This window comes from Anabrus simplex, chromosome 8 (assembly GCF_040414725.1).
Source record: "Anabrus simplex isolate iqAnaSimp1 chromosome 8, ASM4041472v1, whole genome shotgun sequence".
Classification (NCBI taxonomy): Eukaryota; Metazoa; Arthropoda; class Insecta; order Orthoptera; family Tettigoniidae; genus Anabrus; species Anabrus simplex.
Window position 1 is genome coordinate 140,800,916 of NC_090272.1, and position 18,651 is coordinate 140,819,566.

Consider the following 18,651-nt stretch of genomic DNA (forward strand, 5'->3'; position numbering starts at 1 on the left):
CATATTCTTAAGTGTTGTGCCTTGCCAATTGAAAAGATTGTATTTGACAGACATTAAGTAGTCATGTTTCAAAGTGGTTAGTCCAATGTTTATATACTTAAGTTTGTTTGAAGACTTTTTTTTTTTTGCTAGGGGCTTTACGTCGCACCGACACAGATAGGTCTTATGGCGACGATGGGATAGGAAAGGTCTAGGAGTTGGAGGGAAGCGGCCGTGGCCTTAATTAAGGTACAGCCCCAGCATTTGCCTGGTGTGAAAATGGGAAACCACGGAAAACCATCTTCAGGGCTGCCGATAGTGGGATTTGAACCTACTATCTCCCGGACGCAAGCTCACAGCCGCGCGCCTCTACGCGCACGGCCAACTCGCCCGGTATTTGAAGACTTAATACACATATTAAAATGATAATTATTTAAACACATTAAAAAGATTACAATACATGATAAAATATTTCTATGTACATATATTCTATTACTGTCCAAGTTTTATGGGTAAAACATCTTCTTAAAATAACTTTGTCATCTTTCGTTATTATGATTCGTCTGATATAAAAAGATAATGTGCTCAAGTTCAGCTTTATTATGTTCTTGTAATGTATTGCATCTAGGCTTTATACTTTGTCAGATGAAAGAACGTGTGTCAGAAGCTGAATTGACATTTTTCAAGTGAATAGTATTACGCTCATAATAATGGTATGTCAGGTAACCTAAAACTTATGTTAAAAAAACCTGTTGAGCATAAACTACATAAAGTACACAAAATACAACACAAGGTAAAAGTACACTTTAAGATGCAAATGTCTGATTATAAAGTGAAGGGTATAAACATTCATGCAAGTTTATGCTGAGTTCGTATGGGGCACTTGTATCATTACGTAAACATGCTGAGTTCGTATGGGGCACTTTGCATCATTTCATTATATTCACAAAAAATCCAACCACTATATAGCGTGCAAATTTTCTAATATTGTTAAATGTGTACAGATTTGAAGATGAGTGTGTGCTGCTGGAGTTGTTGATAATCTTGAAACCGTTAAAAGTGTTCCGAAAGTGTCTGCTTGTGTGTGCATACGTAAAGGTTACTTACAGTTGTTGAGTGGTTGAGAAGCGTACAGCTTGGCTGTCTGGCGTGTACTGTAGCGTGTACTTCTAGTGTTAGTATCTGTTGCTGTGAGGGTAATGGAGGGGTGGGTAAGGGAAGCTGTCTTGTGTGTAGGGGCGGGGTTAGGCATATCTTGTCACCTTCGCTGTGGTTCGCGTGTGACGTTGTTTGTTGATTGTTGTAAGATAGTAATTTTTTACAATAGGAATAATTTTGTTAAATAAGATGTTGGTTTTTTCGGTTATTTCGTTAATATTGAAATTGGGGTTGGAATATTGATCTATTGTTATGTATAGTTCTTCTGTAATATTGAGTAAGGGTCCTTTGGGGTTTGTATTTAATATTTTCATATCGTTATCTATATTCGTAAAATTATGTTTGTACTCGACCCTATGTTGACCTATCGCCGAAAAATGATTGTGCTTTACAGCATTGACGTGTTCATTGTATCTGACAACAAAATTTCTACCGGTACGTCCTATGTAACTTGTTAAGCAATTATTGCAGCTGATTCGGTAAACTCCAGAGCAAAGGTATTTATTGTTATTATTAATACTCTAGGTATTATGTATGATGCTACTACTATTATGCGTGGTTTTGAAGGCTATTTCGAGATTGTGCTTCTTGAAAATGTTAGTTAATGGGTATATGTGTGTGTTATTGAAGGTGAAGGTTGCATAGTCCTTCTTAGGTTTGTCTATTTTTAATAGTTTAGTTTTGGGTCAAGACTTGATCTTTTGAATGATTGAGTTAACTATTTCTTTCTTGTATCCATTTTTTCTTGCTATTTCTTGAATCAGATGTATCTCTTCGTTGAAGTCAGTTTTTGATAGTGGTATGTTGAAGGCCCTGTAAATCATACTGTGATAAGCTGCTTTTTTATGGGAGTTGGGGTGAATGGAATCTATTTTAATTGTGTTTATTGTATGAGTGGGCTTGCGATAAATTTTGAAGGTCAAATGATTTTCATGTCTAATAATAGTCAGATTGAGATAATTTAATTTGCAGTTACTCTCAGATTCTTTTGTAAACTGTTATGTAGGTCTATGGTGTTTATTCTGTCCAAAAGGTTGTTGTCATTAGTTAATCTGTTGTCAATGATGAAAAATAAGTCATCAACAAATTTGCACCAAAAAAAATATTCCATCTATTTTGCTGATTGAGGTGTGTTCGAGGTGGTCTATGTATACTTCGGCTAGTATACCGGAGGCGGGGGACCCCATCGGTAAGCCTAGTTGTTGATAAATTGTATCATAGAACCTAAAAAAAGTTGTTCTTAACGGTGAATTCAAGTAATGTTATGAACTCCTCGATTTCTAGGTTACTTAATTTACTGTGAGTTTTGAGATTGGATAAGATTATATCTATGTTTTTTTTAGTGGGAATATACGGATACATATTAGTTATGTTGTATGATGCTAAGGAATGGTATTGTCCTAACTGTAGCTCCTTTGTTTTACTACAGAAATCTACTGAATTGCGTATAGTTCTATTCGCTTGAAAAAAGGAATGTTTTTTTCCGCTTCCGTTTCTGTGAGTAAAAAGTATGTATTTTTTAGTAAGGTTTTGAGATTTCTTTGTATGGTATTTGTAGGATCTTTACGTATGATCCAGAAGGTATCATTTTTGAAGCATTATTTTGTTTTTTGAATGTATTCATCTTTATCAATGATTGCTGTAGTATTGCCTTTATCTGCTTTTGTTATGAGAAGATTGTTCCGTTTAATTTTGTTTTTTAGACTGTTTATGTGTGTTATATGCGCCTTGTTACTGTGTGAAATATTTTCTTGTACTTTGTTAATATACTGTGGTAGTTTTTTTGCGATCCGCTAATCAAACGCGTAACACATTGAAAAACCAACAAAATCTGGCTAAAAACTGAAATCAAGTTCTTTTATCGTAAAAAACAGCATTTGAATAATGAATTATACCTATTGCATTTGAAAGTGTCCCAAGAACTGCCATACAGCTATTGGGATCACTTTCAACGCATTACTAATGACAAAATAGAAAACCTAGCCATAAAAAACATAACACCCTCAGTAAAAAAAACTGGAGACTTTAAAACAGACACAAAGAACGAAACCCACGATTCCCTTTACGAATAACACTTCATCCCAGTCTAAATTAGACATTGAACACAATTTCCATCCACCCGTTAAAAAATCTCATGAACACAGTGTTCGAAGAAAACAGAAACCGATATATTGAGTAGGGGTCTGAAACATAATTGGGCCAATACGTTCATTTTATAAAATATTACAACTACCATTACTTTTTTCAAGCTAATAGAACTATACGCAATTCAGTAGTTTTCTGTAATAAAACAAAGGAGCTACAGTTAGGACAATACCATTCCTTAGCATCATACGACATAACTAATATGTATCCGAATATTCCCACTAAAAAAAACATAGATATAATCTTATCCAATCTCAAAACTCACAGTAAATTAAGTAACTTAGAAATCGAGGAGTTCATAACATTATTTGAATTCGCCGTTAAGAACAACTCTTTTTAGGTTCTACAATTTATCAACAACTAGGCTTACCGATGGGGTCCCCCGCCTCCGGTATACTAGCCGAAATATACATAGACCACCTCGAACACACCTCAATCAGCAAAATAGATGGAATATTTTTTTGGTGCAGATTTGTTGATGACGTTTTTGTCATCATCGACAACAGATTAACTAATGACAACAACCTTTTGGACAGAATAAACACCATAGACCCACATATACAGCTTACAAAAGAATCTGAGAGTAACTGCAAATTAAATTATCTCAATCTGACTATTATTAGACATGAAAATCATTTGACCTTCAAAATTTATCGCAAGCCCACTCATACAATAAACACAATTAAAATAGATTCCATTCGCCCCAACTCCCATAAAAAAGCAGCTTATCACAGTATGATTTACAGGGCCTTCAACATACCACTATCAAAAACTGACTTCAACGAAGAGATACTTCTGATTCAAGAAATAGCAAGAAAAAATGGATACAAGAAAGAAATAGTTAATTCAATCATTCAAAAGATCAAGTCTCGACCCAAAACTAAACTATTAAAAATAGACAAACCTAAGAAGGACTATGCAACCTTCACCTTCAATAACACACACATATACCCATTAACTAACATTTTCAAGAAGCACAATCTCGAAATAGCCTTCAAAACCATGCATAATAGTAGTAGCATCATACATAATACCAAGAGTATTAATAATAACAATAAATACCTTCGCTCTTGAGTTTACCGAATCAGCTGCAATAATTGCTTAACAAGTTACATAGGACGTACCGGTAGAAATTTTGTTGTCAGATACAATGAACACGTCAATGCTGTAAAGCACAATCATTTTTCGGCGATAGGTCAACGTAGGGTCGAGTACAAACATAATTATACGAATATAGTTAACGATATGAAAATATTAAATACAAACCCCAAAGGACCCTTACTCAATATTACAGAAGAACTATACATAACAATAGATCAATATTCCAACCCCAATTTCAATATTAACGAAATAACCAAAAAAACCAACATCTTATTTAACAAAATTATTCCTATTGTAAAAAATTACTATCTTACAACAATCAACAAACAACGTCACACGCAAACCACAGCGAAGGTGACAGACACCGCTAACCCCGCCCCTACACACAAGACAGCTTCCCTTACCCACCCCTCCATTCCCCTCACAGCAACAGATACTAACACTAGAAGTACACGCTACAGTACACGCCAGACAGCCAAGCTGTACGCTTCTCAACCACTCAACAACAGTAAGTAACCTTTACGTATGCACACACAGGCAGACACTTTCGGAACACTTATAAACTTCTAAATTTATTTAATTTACTCTTTACAGATAATTATCAATCGTCATAGACCGAAAAAGAACCACCACCAACAACTACTGTTTTTACACGTCAGTGAAATCTGCATTTAACGGTTTCAAGATTATCAACAACTCCAGCAGCACACACTCATCTTCAAATCTGTACACATTTAACAATATTAAAAAATTTGCAAGCTGTATAGTGGTTGGATTTTTGGTGAATATAATGAAATGATGCAAAGTGCCCCATACAAACTCGGCATAAACTTGCATGAATGTTTATACCCTTCACTTTATAACTAGACATTTGCATCTTAAAGTGTACTTTTACCTTGTGTTGTATTTTGTGTACTTTATGTAGTTTATGCTTAATAGGTCATTTAACATAAGATTTGTGTTACCTGACATACCATTATTATGAGCGTAATACTATTCACTTGAAAAATGTCAATTCAGCTTCTGACACGCGTTCTTTTATCTGACAAAGTATAAAGCCTAGATGCAATACATTACAAGAACATAATAAAGCTGAACTCGAGCACATTATCTTTTTATATCAGACGAATCATAATAACAAAAGATGACAAAGTTATTTTAAAAACATGTTTTACCCATAAAACTTGGACGGTAATAGAATATATGTACATAGAAATATTTTATCATGTATTGTAATCTTTTTAATGTGTTTAAATAATTATCATTTTAATATGTGTATTAAGTCTACAAACAAACTTAAGTATATAAACATTGGACTAACCACTCTGAAACATGACTACTTAATGTCTGTCAAATACAATCTTTTCAATTGGCAAGGCACAACACTTAAGAATATGTAATCTAATGTAAATGTACAAGACAGCTGAAGATGACTTTGTGAGGAGTCGAAACCGGTTCTGTTATTAAGAAATTTAATAAATAAGTATTGATCAGGTGGATCTTTCTTTTCTTTCTATGATATATTTAGGCCTTTTGTTCAGAGGGCCCCGAGTTCAATTCTTAGCCGAGTTGGGGATTTTGTTAGTGTCTGATTAATTCTTTTGGCTCGAGGACTGGGTGTTTGTGTTTGTCCCAGCACACTCCTCTTCATATTCAGACAGCGTGCCACACTACCAACAAGAATGAAAAGACGCAATATTGATTACATCCCTCTGGGTAGGGTTGGCATCAGAAAGGTCATCTGGCCATAAAATAGAGCCAAATCCACATGTCTGACACAGTTCACCCCCGTGACCCCACAGGTGTGGGAAAAAGTTATAGAAGAAGAAGTGATGAAGTCTGAACTCCTTAGAGAAGTCTGCAAAAATTTTGGGTTGGTGCCTTTTGTTGCAAACGTCAAACCAGTGACTGATTATATGTAATGTGATACATTTCTGTGAAATATTCAACAATAGGTTCATAGATGCTCTTCTCTGCATTGACTTCCTCGGGTTGATTGAAGTGAGTCTCAAACCTTATTGTAGGATCTATGATGTATCCCTGTGAAGAATTTGCCTTGTAGGCAATAATGACTATTCACCAATTGCTGTCATTACAAGAGAAACAGTGAACTTCTTGGTATACTTTGAATCCCTTATCCTTCTGAGCTTCAGCGATGGCTAATCTGGCAGCATGATGACACGAGTTATGTAAGAGTTCAGGACATGAGCAAGAGTTTAGAACTATCAAGCTATCAAACCGGAAGACCACCAGTTAGAGAGTGTGAATAGTTTTTACCTATCTTGGCATTATAGTCTCAGGAGAAAGCTTGCCCACAAGAGAGATTGCAGGCAAGGAGCAAAAGAGTTCATTCTTCTAGCAACAAATTAGGACCCTTCTTTGGGATCATAAGATTCCATAAAAAGCACAATAATTGGCAATATTCAATAGCTACTTCATTACTGATCTTGACCTGTGGTGTTGAATTATGCACCCTCACAAAGAGACAATGGAAGACTGCAGGCATCGGAATTGTAGTTCCTGAGGTCCACTGTCCAGAAGAGAGGATAGACAAGTTAATAAATGAGGAGGTGATGTAGGAAGTTGGGATTAGGACATCTCTACTAGACAGAATCAACACATCCAGACTGCAGTGGGTCAAACATGTGATGAGGATGGAGCCTTTGTGGGTAATTGGCACAGTAATGACAATGAGATCCCCTCACTCTCCCACCCAGGTGACATATGGCAAAGAGCACTCTCAGGGCTGCCAACACATTGTGATGCTCCCATTGGAAGCCATACGTAGTCCAAGTGAAGAAGTGAAGACAGCTCCAGTTCGACTCGCCTTACTGTTCTGATGCTGCCTGGTCCCTTGCTATCCGCAGTACTCTACACCTCACTGGCCTTAGGAAGGTAATCTCCAAATCTTCACTGTAACCTTACCTACCCATACCCTGGATATTCCTGTGCGACATCACAAAGAAAAATAGGCATGATTTCCCTGTGAATAAATTAGCAAAACTGATTACAAAGATTAGAGGAGAAAATCAACCAGAGGAAGTACAATGCAAGAAACTTAAAAAATCAGCAAACATCACACCGAAAATTCCCACAACCAGTCATCATATTTAATTGTCAAAATCACAAAATCCAGCCAATCAGGTGACAGGAAGAGATAAAGCCAATTAGAAAACTTACCCACACATACATATATACATACACACATATGTTAGTATTACCCATAACCTCCAGTGAGCTTAGAAGGGATGTACCGAGGTCGACAGCTGCAGTCGTTTAAGTGCGGCCAATATCCAGTATTTGGGAAATAGTAGGATCGAACCCCACTGTCGGCAGCCCTGAAAATGGTTTTCCGTGGTTTCCCATTTTCACACCAGTCAAATGCTGGGGCTGTACCTTAATTAAGGCCACGGCTGCTTCCTTCCCACTCCTATCCCTTCCCTGTCCCATCATTGCCATAAGACCTATCTGTGTTGGTGCGACGTAAAGCAACTAGCAAAGAAAAAAAATTAGAAGGAATGTATCTCCTTGTGTCAAAGAAGAGAGATAACATATGATCAATATTCTGACCTTGGACTTGATTGGTCCATTTCATGATTTAATTACGCACATTGCTTTCAGGCATTCAGAACCTCACGAGTCACTACCAGTAACTTTGTCACAAATGGTACTCTAACCTTCACTGTCAGTAATTTTGACACTGACAAATAAATATTACCAGAATCTAACCATTCACTAATAGTGACCATGTCAGATCATCAGAGAGAGCCTTTAGCTCCCCCTGGAGGCATCATAACTAATAGTTATAAGAATTAAGGTTGCTGCATGACCTTACCAAACTCTATCCTAAACCTGTCACTAATAGTGCTCTCCAGTAAACAATGACCATGTGGGGTCATTTGAAGGCATATGACCAACACTAAAACTTATTGTCATTACATGACATAACCAAACTCTAACCTAACTCTGTCACTGACAGGGCTTCCCAGTTAAGTAGAATCTAACGAGTCACTCATGGTGCTTTCTGGTTAACCAGAACCTAACTAATCACTAACATTAACCATGTAGGGTCATTAGGGGGCCTACAATTGCCCTAAAGGCATCACAGCTGTATAAAAAATATCAATTTCTGTAAGGAATTCATATTATTTCCTAATATTACTTTCGAAATTTTAATTTAGAGATGTTAAGAGCTGGATTTTGCTAGCCAAAAATTATAGGAAGATAACTTTTTTTTTCGACTGCTGCTTTCAGCTGCCTGTGTGGATAAAGATGAAGCACTTGCAAACAGCGCATTAAACCACCTCCTGTTCTACTCATGCTCAGTCAAAATCATCTATTGACTCACTCCTGAACATTTTATGACACTACAAGGCTAGAATAGGCTCATGCTCTAACATTGATTAATCTGTACCTTGATATCATCTAACTACCATTTTGTCCTCTCTCTGCAGTCACTGACTACTTGTACCCTTGTTTTCCAAACTACATGCCACACTCCATGATGTTCCACCCCAAGCAAATTTTTCCTTATGCTCACACTGCTGAAACAATTTCTTTTTATACATCTTCCTTTGTTATGTGTATTTCTACCATATATATTTACTTCAGAGAGGTGGTATGTACATCATATTGACTTCTAAGCAAGGCAGCCATGCTTTGGATCCCAATCAATGCACGTGCAGTTTTCAAAATGAATAGTCTCATCCGTATGGTTAGGGATCATCATAGCACTAAAAGTTATATTGCTGTGTTGACAATATCAACGATTACATAAAATAAACATACCCCCTCTCCCCCCTCCCCCCAACTTTTTCTTTCCTTCTACATTTACTTTGCAACTTAATTATTCTAACTTTAAATTTATTTATTTTATTCCACTTTTCCCTTCTTATTTGTATTCATTATCCTTGTTCTGTCATTCAGGGACCATCGGACGGTGTATGTAGGTGATGCAAGAGGACGTGTGTTCTCTTGGTGTGTATCAGATCAACCAGGTCGTGCTGTTGCTGACCACTGGCTCAAGGATGAAGGCACAGATTCCTGTGTGGGATGTGGAGTACGTTTCACTCTGTACGAGAGGAGGCACCACTGTCGTAATTGTGGTCAGGTTTTCTGCTCAAAGTAAGTATTTTTTATGTGCACACACCTTGAGTATAAAAAATAAATATGTCCAGTTCATTTTCTTTCACTTGTCGCTTTAAAATCCTTATTTGTGGTTGTTCATGGAAGGCCATGCATGTTAAAACATCCGCTTAAGAAGAAAAAAGTTGCAGCAATTAAAACAGAGTTTATAACATGGCTCTGTAGATCACCAAGCTAACATTTGACCCACATGTTGAGATCAGCTCATGCTGAATAATGATAATTCAAATTTTGTTTGTGAATTGATGGTTTCTTTGTTGTTAATATTAAGTTGCATAGCATTATGAAGTCTGCAGGAGGTCTTTTCTGTGTCTGAGTAGTCCTCTACATTTTTTGATGTTCTAAGCTAACAAAAGTTGTTTATAATTATGAATGACTTCCAGGACAAGAGTTCTGACCCATCGAAGGTAGCAAGTGATAACTGGTGTGCCAAACTGAGTAGCTAAGACAGTAAAACAGTAAAACTCTGGCCTTCTGAGCTTAAGTTGGCGGATTCAGTCCTAGATCAGTCTGGTCGTATTTGAAGGTTTTCAGATATAGAGCCTTCTGCCAGTAGATTTACCACTCATAAAAGAGCTCCCATGGTATAAAATTCCAGCACATTGGTGTCTCCAGAATCAATAAACGTAGTTAGTGGGACATTAAGCCAATAATATGCCGATCCATTTTTGGCAAGACATAGTGTTTACACTGCACTCTTTCTTCTAGTATGTGCTATTACAAAATCGTTACTTTCGTTCATCAGTCTGTCTCAGTCTCATACTCGGATTCAATTATATGAAAGCGACTGAGGTACGAGCAATGCTAAAAGTACCAATCCTTATACAGCCAGTCCCTGTAATGAATGGCGTGAATGTGTTGCTTATAGGATTGGTTAGTGTGTGCATTTTAACGGGTTTGACAGACTTATATGCAATAGCACTTTATGGCTCGATACGGAAAGCAACAGGAAACTATGTCACTCCTAATGTCCCTAGTACACTTCTTCACTAATGCCTAGGCTGTCTAAGACAGCTGATGGTGTAGCTATTGAGGATCCAACCAGCCTATGGGTGGAGGACTCAACATACATAAACCAATAGCATCGCTAGATATGTAGGTTAGCTCAGTGTACTCACGATGTTACATCACTAGTTAGACATTCGCATATTATGCTCAAGATTGCAAAATTGAATCCTAACACAATCCATTTCTTAAAATTCAAGAAACTTGAATCAATGTTTTACCCCTCCTTCATCTCCCTACCTTATCTTTCCTCAACACCATTTAATCTTCAATTCCTTTCACTCTTCTCTTTTTTCCACTATTCCTCTTCCTCTATTAATTTATTCTATCTTTTCTCAACAACAACAAAAAAAAAAATTCATTTCCACCTTCATTTCGATTTTTCTCATCCATACTCAACTCCTGCCTTACGCCGATTTCAACTACTTCAATCTAGACCTGAATTTTTTACGTTTTAAAAATTGCGCACTGTACATACATGTTTTCATTTGTTTCCGGTATTGCGCTTTTTACTATATTTTTTTCTCTTCACAATTGTTTTTTCACGTCAACTGTTCTAAGAATTCTATAGGAGCACAATTACTTACTCAATTATTATATTTATCTATATACTTACTTTCCCACAACCAAGGAAAATAACTGGATAGTCAAGCTATTCTCCATTTTACTTTGGCGTTTGAAACCACAGTGAATGTGTCGCGCTGATCACCGGGAGCTGGCAAGTTGCTTCAATGAATCTGCTCATCTTCAACTCCTACACGAATATGGACCTTCGTATGTGTTCGATTGTGATGTGACTTTATGCCTGACAGTGTTTAAATAACTGGCTTTGAACAGTTCTCCGCTATTCGTAATCATTGTGGGACTTTGCCTGGCGCTGCATCTGCCTTGCTGCCGCTAAGAGAATTGCGCACTGTTTTTCTTTTGAATGACTTGTATTTTACTTCTTGTAAGTTTTACAGTGTCTACCGCTGTTCATTTCCTTTTCATATTACCTCTTCTACTGATCCTATGCATTGTTCTCCATTTCTTAATCGGCTGATGATGACCTGGACTAGGGTCGAAACCGGTACCATTTCTAATTATTATTAAATGAGAATGTAATTCACTACATTTCTTATTCTTTGGTATTGAATAGGTGGAATCTCCTTATCAATTATGTCAATTTCAATGTTTTACTAGCGTGTTGGAGTATTTCTTGGGTGCTAAATTTTGGCACACTGATGTCATTAACAGAGAGAGGTGTTAATGTTTCATCAGTCCATCACTAGACATTAGAGATGTTGAAAATGAGTTTAGGCTGTTGTTTAGTCAGTATTTGAGTGGCCTCTCTGTTAGATCACCATCTCCAACTCAAAAGGTGGACGAGATATATTTTATAAATTATATGGCATGCTGTAATGTAGATGAATGGTGTGCAACCTACCCCACTTATTGAGGGCTACCTTTTACAGGTACAGTAGATAATGTACCATCACAACTGTTTTTTTAAGGAGCTTTTTTTAGGCAGTTGTAAATTTATGGTAATAGGCCTTATAAGACTTCCTTGCAGACGATCTTATAATACGTGTTTTTCCTTCTAATATATGTACGTAGTTCAGTGGCACTTTTACAATGCCCTTCGTGCCACTCACTCCTGTCTCCCCCCTTGCGACATGTAAACCATTCCAGCACTTTCACTAAAATAATGTTAAATCGTAAACTATATTGGAAATTACATAAGGTATTATTGTATTAACAAGATTACTGAGATGAATAAACAGTTTATGATAAGAATTTCTTAGTCATTCTCACAATATGGTCTCTAATTTCAACATATATATTTTATTGCAAACTACAATATAAAAACTCTAACTAAAGGCTACCTTTTTTTGCAGATACAGTAGATATGTACAGTCACAGATTTTCTCTGTATGCTCAACAATTCTTCCATACATACTTGGGGACTGTTATTGATGATTTAAGCAGTGTAAGCCAAGAAAATGCTTTGATGGTGGATGTTTCCTTCTTTTTTAACTTGCTTTCCAAAAATGGCCATTCTTGGCTCTCTTTTGTCATACACCTAAACATTCCTAGATAAGTGCTCTATACAACAGTGAAAACTGCATCAAAATCCATTCTGTGGTTCTCAAAAGTAGCCCACACAAACTGATACAGACACCTACAGGGGACTTAATTTGTATATATTTACATTATACAGTAGAAGTCTACTATATCGAGTAGGGCATATAACAAAAAAACCCTTATAACGACAATTTTTGTGTGTCCCTTCAAAATTCCTGTATTAAACTGTGTATTATCCTTTGGTTACAGCAAGAGTCCTATCACTGACGCATCCATTATGACGAGCGATTAAGCGTGCACGATTTTTCTGTTACCGATATTTATGCACCCCAGCGATTATGAGGCATGCGATCGGTCACCTTCGGTATCGTTTCCTTGCTATGTCCACTAGTGAGTTCTCTCATCGACATTCGAAGGCGACAATACCAATATAATGGTCCGTTATTGGACATTATAAATTTTCCAGCTAACTCATTCTTGGTTGCCAGTGTTTCGCCCCAGTGTGCGAAGTTGGGCTCATTGGTTGGTTAATAGCACATTTACCAAGATGCATAGCTAGTGCATACTGTGGAGGAAAATTTATAATGTCCAATAATGGATCATTGTATTGGGTAAGATAAATTTACTCATTCAAGACAAATATTTCTGGTTCCCTATTATGGGAATCAACATCTGTATCATTCAAAGGTGATGTTGGAGTCGATTAGAAATACCCGTTGACTGCTGTTCCATAAAGAAAATTTGGAATGAAAGAGAAGTTGTTTTCGTAATAAATGCGTAAATTACGTGTCCGATAACTCGTTAACTAGTTAAAAGTAAAGGCTGACTAAACAATCACTTAATTTTAATGCTAAATACTGCAATTAAGTAAGAATGGGATACACCTCAAGATTTGGCAGAGCGCATAATTGATTTCAGAGATTAGTTTATATTTTCTCGCATCTGGTTAAATTACAGAAAGGCTATTATCATGTAAATTATAGCGAGAAGGTTATCATTTCTCTACTGGCGCTTGAAATACGTTTTCATCATATGTATAGTACGGTTAAGTTAGGATTGGTGACGCTGTTTGAATGAGAAAACCGAATGATTGCCACAAAATGTGATCGAGAATCTTTGGTACAGTATAGTTTTCTCGCTGTGTGCATTTGCGAGCTCTCTCGTCAACATTTGTTGGAGTCTATTAGTAATACCCATCGACTGCTATTCTCTAAAGAAAATTAAAAATTAAAGAGGATAACACGTTTTCATAATAAATGCATAAATAACATGGCCGATAGCAGTTGTTAACTCGTTAAAAATAAAGGCTCAAGTAAATTACCTCTCAATTTTAATATTATATATTGAAATGAAGTAAGAATTTGTTACACCTCAAGATATGGCAGAGTACATCACTGATTTCAGAGGGTAGTTATATTTTCTTGCATCTAGTTAAATTTCGGAAAGGCTATTTATATGTAATCTTTTAGCAAGGAGGTTATCATTTCTCTACATGATTTTGAAATATGTATTCATGATACATATACGGTTTGGTTAGGTGACGCCGTTTGAAGAAGAAAACTGAAATGTTTGCCTCAGAAGCCTCTGGAGTGATACCGCATTTCTCTGAATCTAAGATGCCTCTTTTTTTTACCTCAGAATCTCTTGCAAAAATCAAGGGTTGTCTTGCATTTGTGGCCTAACAGTAATGAATACCACTGGCAAATACCACAGTACCACGCCGCTTCTTTTCTTGCGCACACTCGCACAAAACTTATTGACAATGAATGACCGCCTCTTTATTATACATCGCTAACCACAGCAACTGGTTGTACAGTGCCTCTGTGTAATGTCACTGGATCTCAGGAAATAGTGAAGGGAAAATTACGTTCTATTAGCCTCTGCAAAATCATTTCTCAAATTTGCAGAATGGCATCAAAACATGCACGCCTTTGAATTTTTTGAAAGACCACGGATACTCAGTGGCAGTGTTATAATGCGTCTACTGTACCTAACATATGAGTAACAACACAGTAAAGGTTTTCACCTATTCAATACAAAATATATTCACAATATTTTAAAATTACATGGTACTAGTTTCGACCCATATATTTTGTATTGAATAGGTGGAAACCTTTACTGTGTTGTTACTCATATGTTATTCTCAGTTCAATACGGACCAGCAACATGAAATTTATAACGCTTAATCTACTGTACCTGGCGCTTAGTAAAATTAAGTTTTATAGACAGCAGGAATATTTTCGTGATGGATAGTCATATTGTAAATACATGGAACAGGTATTGCCGGCAAATTTTCAATGGGTTCTCTTCGATGTTATGATGCCAATTTTAAGTTAATGGTCATTAAACCCATGGAAATAAAGAATAATTGTGCAGCCGTAAAAAAAAAATTTTTTTAATGGCATAACGAAAGCCAATGTTTGGCGTCTGAAAATAGTCTAAAAATGCGTACTGTACAACAAAGGCATTCATATGATTTTACAAAGCACTTTTTAAGACTAATTTAAAAATTTTGAAAGAAAAAGTGGGGGTCATCTTGGATGCGAAGTAATACGGTACTATAATTGTTTCAGAATGAAATTAAACGCTTTCACATAGTATCGGATTTCAAAAAATAACAAACAGGTAAGCTGTGGTGTGGATATCATCCGCAGAAGTGCAAGTTTTGAACAAACTGATAGCTGTTTCATATTGATTTTAATGTGCATGGGGGTTTTCCCGACTTTTATACAAAAATCGGATATAATGACAATCTGCTATAGTGAGTAAATTTTTCGTCATGAATTCTCACTATGATGGGCTTCTACTGTAATATAATGCACAGCAAGAATTGGTTATCATTGTATTTTCTTTTCCGCTGTCTGAAGAAATTCTGAGTTACCTGAGTAATTGCTGAATTACTTGTACCTAAACTGTTATGCTACAATATCCTTTTTATTTCCCTCAGATGTAGCCGATTCGAGTCGGAGATATCGAGGCTTCGAATCTTGAAGCCAGTGCGTGTGTGTCAAGGTTGCTATGCTGCACTGAGAACACAGCATCATTCTGGAGATGGGGGCACATAGTCACTAGCAGTTACCCCTGGCTGGGGAACTGTTAACACCTATCTACAAAAGAGGCAGCTTCTGTCCTCCTGGAAGAGATGAGACAATACTCTCCCTGTAGGTTCTCGTAGACTCTCGTTCGTCGGCTGATCTTTCATGAAGACAGAATATAGATATGTCTGTCTGACTGAGTGAAATGAACAGATGTGCTTTCCCCTTCTTTCTCTGTACCCGTATTTATTTTCATTTCAGTACTGTTGTTAAAATGAGAGTTTCACTTCAGAGGTATGTATATCAGCATTATCGCAACCTCTATGTTTGTGAGTATGTGTGTATGTGAATGTGAGGTCACAAATTTGGTATTTAATTGTGCTTTGTGTTAGTTTGCTGTATTGAAGAGACAAATGACTCCATCAGTTCTTTACTCCTAGTATACTTATCCTCTCCTCTCAATTTGATCATTTTATTGGTTATGATTGGGCTTTATGCAACCAAATTCTTCCATTAATTTTCAGTTACACTAAATATGGAATATTGTCATTTCCATATATTGAATTTTCTTGAAGTATTACATTTAGATTATGTATTACAAATGTATGAGGGACAGATTTTAAGGGAATGGATGTGCACCAGTTTATATCTTCAATTTATGAAGATGTTCAACAGTATTGAAATCTGGAAGGATTGCAAATGGAAATGTATATGAGGAAGAAAGAAGTGTTTGCTTTCTAAAAAAATCAGTATTGTTTTCCAATCAGGGTTGTTTACCAGCATAATAGTCTCTCTAAGATGCTGCAAATTCGGTTTATTATCTTCTTCCTCTATATTCTACTTGAAGTGAGAGAAACTACTAATTCCATCCACATGAAGATTTGATGGAGTCACTAATTTATTATTGTGTGAACATATGTGTTGGGAACATAACCACTATCAACTGATAATGTACAAGAAGTAGCCACCATGTTATGTACAGTTCTTGTTGCTCTGTACATGCTGTATTGTTTGATTATTTTAGCATATTATGCTAAAGAATGAGATATCCCGGTGATAAAGTATTATTTTAAGTTTTGTTCAGTATTATTGCAGATCATTTAGCATTGCTTTGTCCTTCCTTTTCTAGAATTGCACTTTTTTAATTCTATGTAAATATTCCTATAGGACAAGTAATCAATGTTAGAGAAATACCGAGGTCTATATTCTTTGATGTAGAAAATGTAAATACTGTATTACAGAATTAATTTGGACATCTACCTAATAACATAATTATGTAGACTTGTCGGAGAGTTTATTAATTTACTGAAAATTAAGTAGAAATATTCTTCTGAATATCTGAGGGTCTTTTAGTGTAATAATGAAAATTTGTTTTTCAAAAAAATCCTTGAGGAAGAAAAAAGTTTCAAATCCTTTTAGGTTAAAAGGAGGAGGTGCTCTGTGCTATTTATTTTCTATAAAACTCTAAGATATCAGGAATGTCATGTGATTCAGGTAGATAATATAGTAGCATATCTACTTCAATGAGACATAAGATCCTATGCTAATGAATGTGAGATTTTTCACAGAAGATTTTTTTTTTTTGCTAGGGGCTTTACGTCGCACCGACACAGATAGGTCTTATGGCGACGATGGGATAGGAAAGGTCTAGGAGTTGGAAGGAAGCAGCCGTGGTCTTAATTAAGGTACAGCCCCAGCATTTGCCTGGTGTGAAAATGATTTCACAGAAGAAGGATCATATTTCAATGGATTTGGTATGACAAACAGAACTCCTGTGACATAGCTAATGGTAACTTGGGAAGTGCACAACCCTTTCCATTTATATCTCTCATTCCATTTATTGCTTCCTTTTCAGTTTGTTTTTGACTTATAGATACCGCTTCTTATCCTTATTCTGGTGCATTCTCCTTACAGATGGTTAGCAACCATCATGAGGTTTTTTAAACACTATTTTATGTTTCCTGTAACAGAGTTCTGCTTTGAATCATCTTATTTTTAATCAGTAGAGGGATGGGAATGATATGAATACTTTTGAGCTACTTTCTGTGTTATATATGATTGAATCAACTGTTGGATGGCGGATTACAAAAGAGGTCTTCTTTTGACCATTAACTGAAAAATTCTATATTACTTTTTAAAGATTTAAAGAAAAGCATGTGTTCATCAAACTCTCTCATTAACTTGGCAAGTGAAATGTTTCAGTGTCCATTCTCCCAGAGATCCTTTTTTCTTCCTCATTTTGCTGGACTGAGTCACTCATACGGTTGAGGCACTGGCCTTCTGACCCCAACTTAGTAGGTTCAATCCCGGCTCAGTCCAGTGGTGCTCAGATACGTCAGCCTTGTGTCGGTAGATTTACTGGCACGTAAATGAACCCCTGCGGGACAAAATTCCAGCACCTTAGCATCTCCGAAAACCATCAAAAGTAGTTAGTGGAACATAAAACCAATAACACTTTTTTTATTATTATGATTATTATTATTATCATCATCATCATCATCATCCCATTACTGTGTTTAACTTCTAACTGCCTCCCTTAACTCTGATTGTTCTTATGAATAGAACTCACTGACTACTGTTAGTTTCTGTCTTGTTTCATTATCAACCTGTATAACTTGCTAGAAAGGCACAGAGATAGTCCTACATGCCTAGGGATTGTGTAGTATAAAGCATTCTCACAATAACACCATAGATACAGGTGAAATGAGACAGTGGCCATCTGATGCAGTCGAAAACTCTCTGGAATGTAGAGATTGCCCTGTATAGAACTATAGAATGCTGAAGTTCAGTTCTTCCACCTGCCCCATTTTGATAAGTGTCTGCTTCATCATCATCAGTTTACAGTTCTAGTTCTGCAGGTATTGTTCTTAAGCCTCTTCCACTCTCCGCTATTCATGAATGTCTTGTTCTTCACATCATTATCCATTGTCCTTCCCCAGTTGAAATGTCACCTTGACCATGTCTATCCAACATGTTCTAGGTCTTTCAACAGGGTATTTTCCTTCCATCTCTCTTCCCA

The 18,651-nt window shown here is 36.4% G+C and overlaps 1 protein-coding gene across 1 annotated transcript in view; it reads left to right on the forward strand.

Annotated features, from left to right (window-relative positions):
* bchs (WD repeat and FYVE domain containing 3 bchs) overlaps nt 1-15,838 on the forward strand; it is a 478,767-nt gene extending 462,929 nt beyond the window's left edge. Inside the window, exons 55-56 of the mRNA XM_067152491.2 lie at nt 9,310-9,507; nt 15,545-15,838. Coding sequence (XP_067008592.2) covers nt 9,310-9,507; nt 15,545-15,662 — 316 coding nt within the window. The 3' untranslated portion in view covers nt 15,663-15,838. The remainder of the gene's footprint in view (nt 1-9,309; nt 9,508-15,544) is intronic.
* Nucleotides 15,839-18,651: the final 2,813 nt, after the last annotated feature.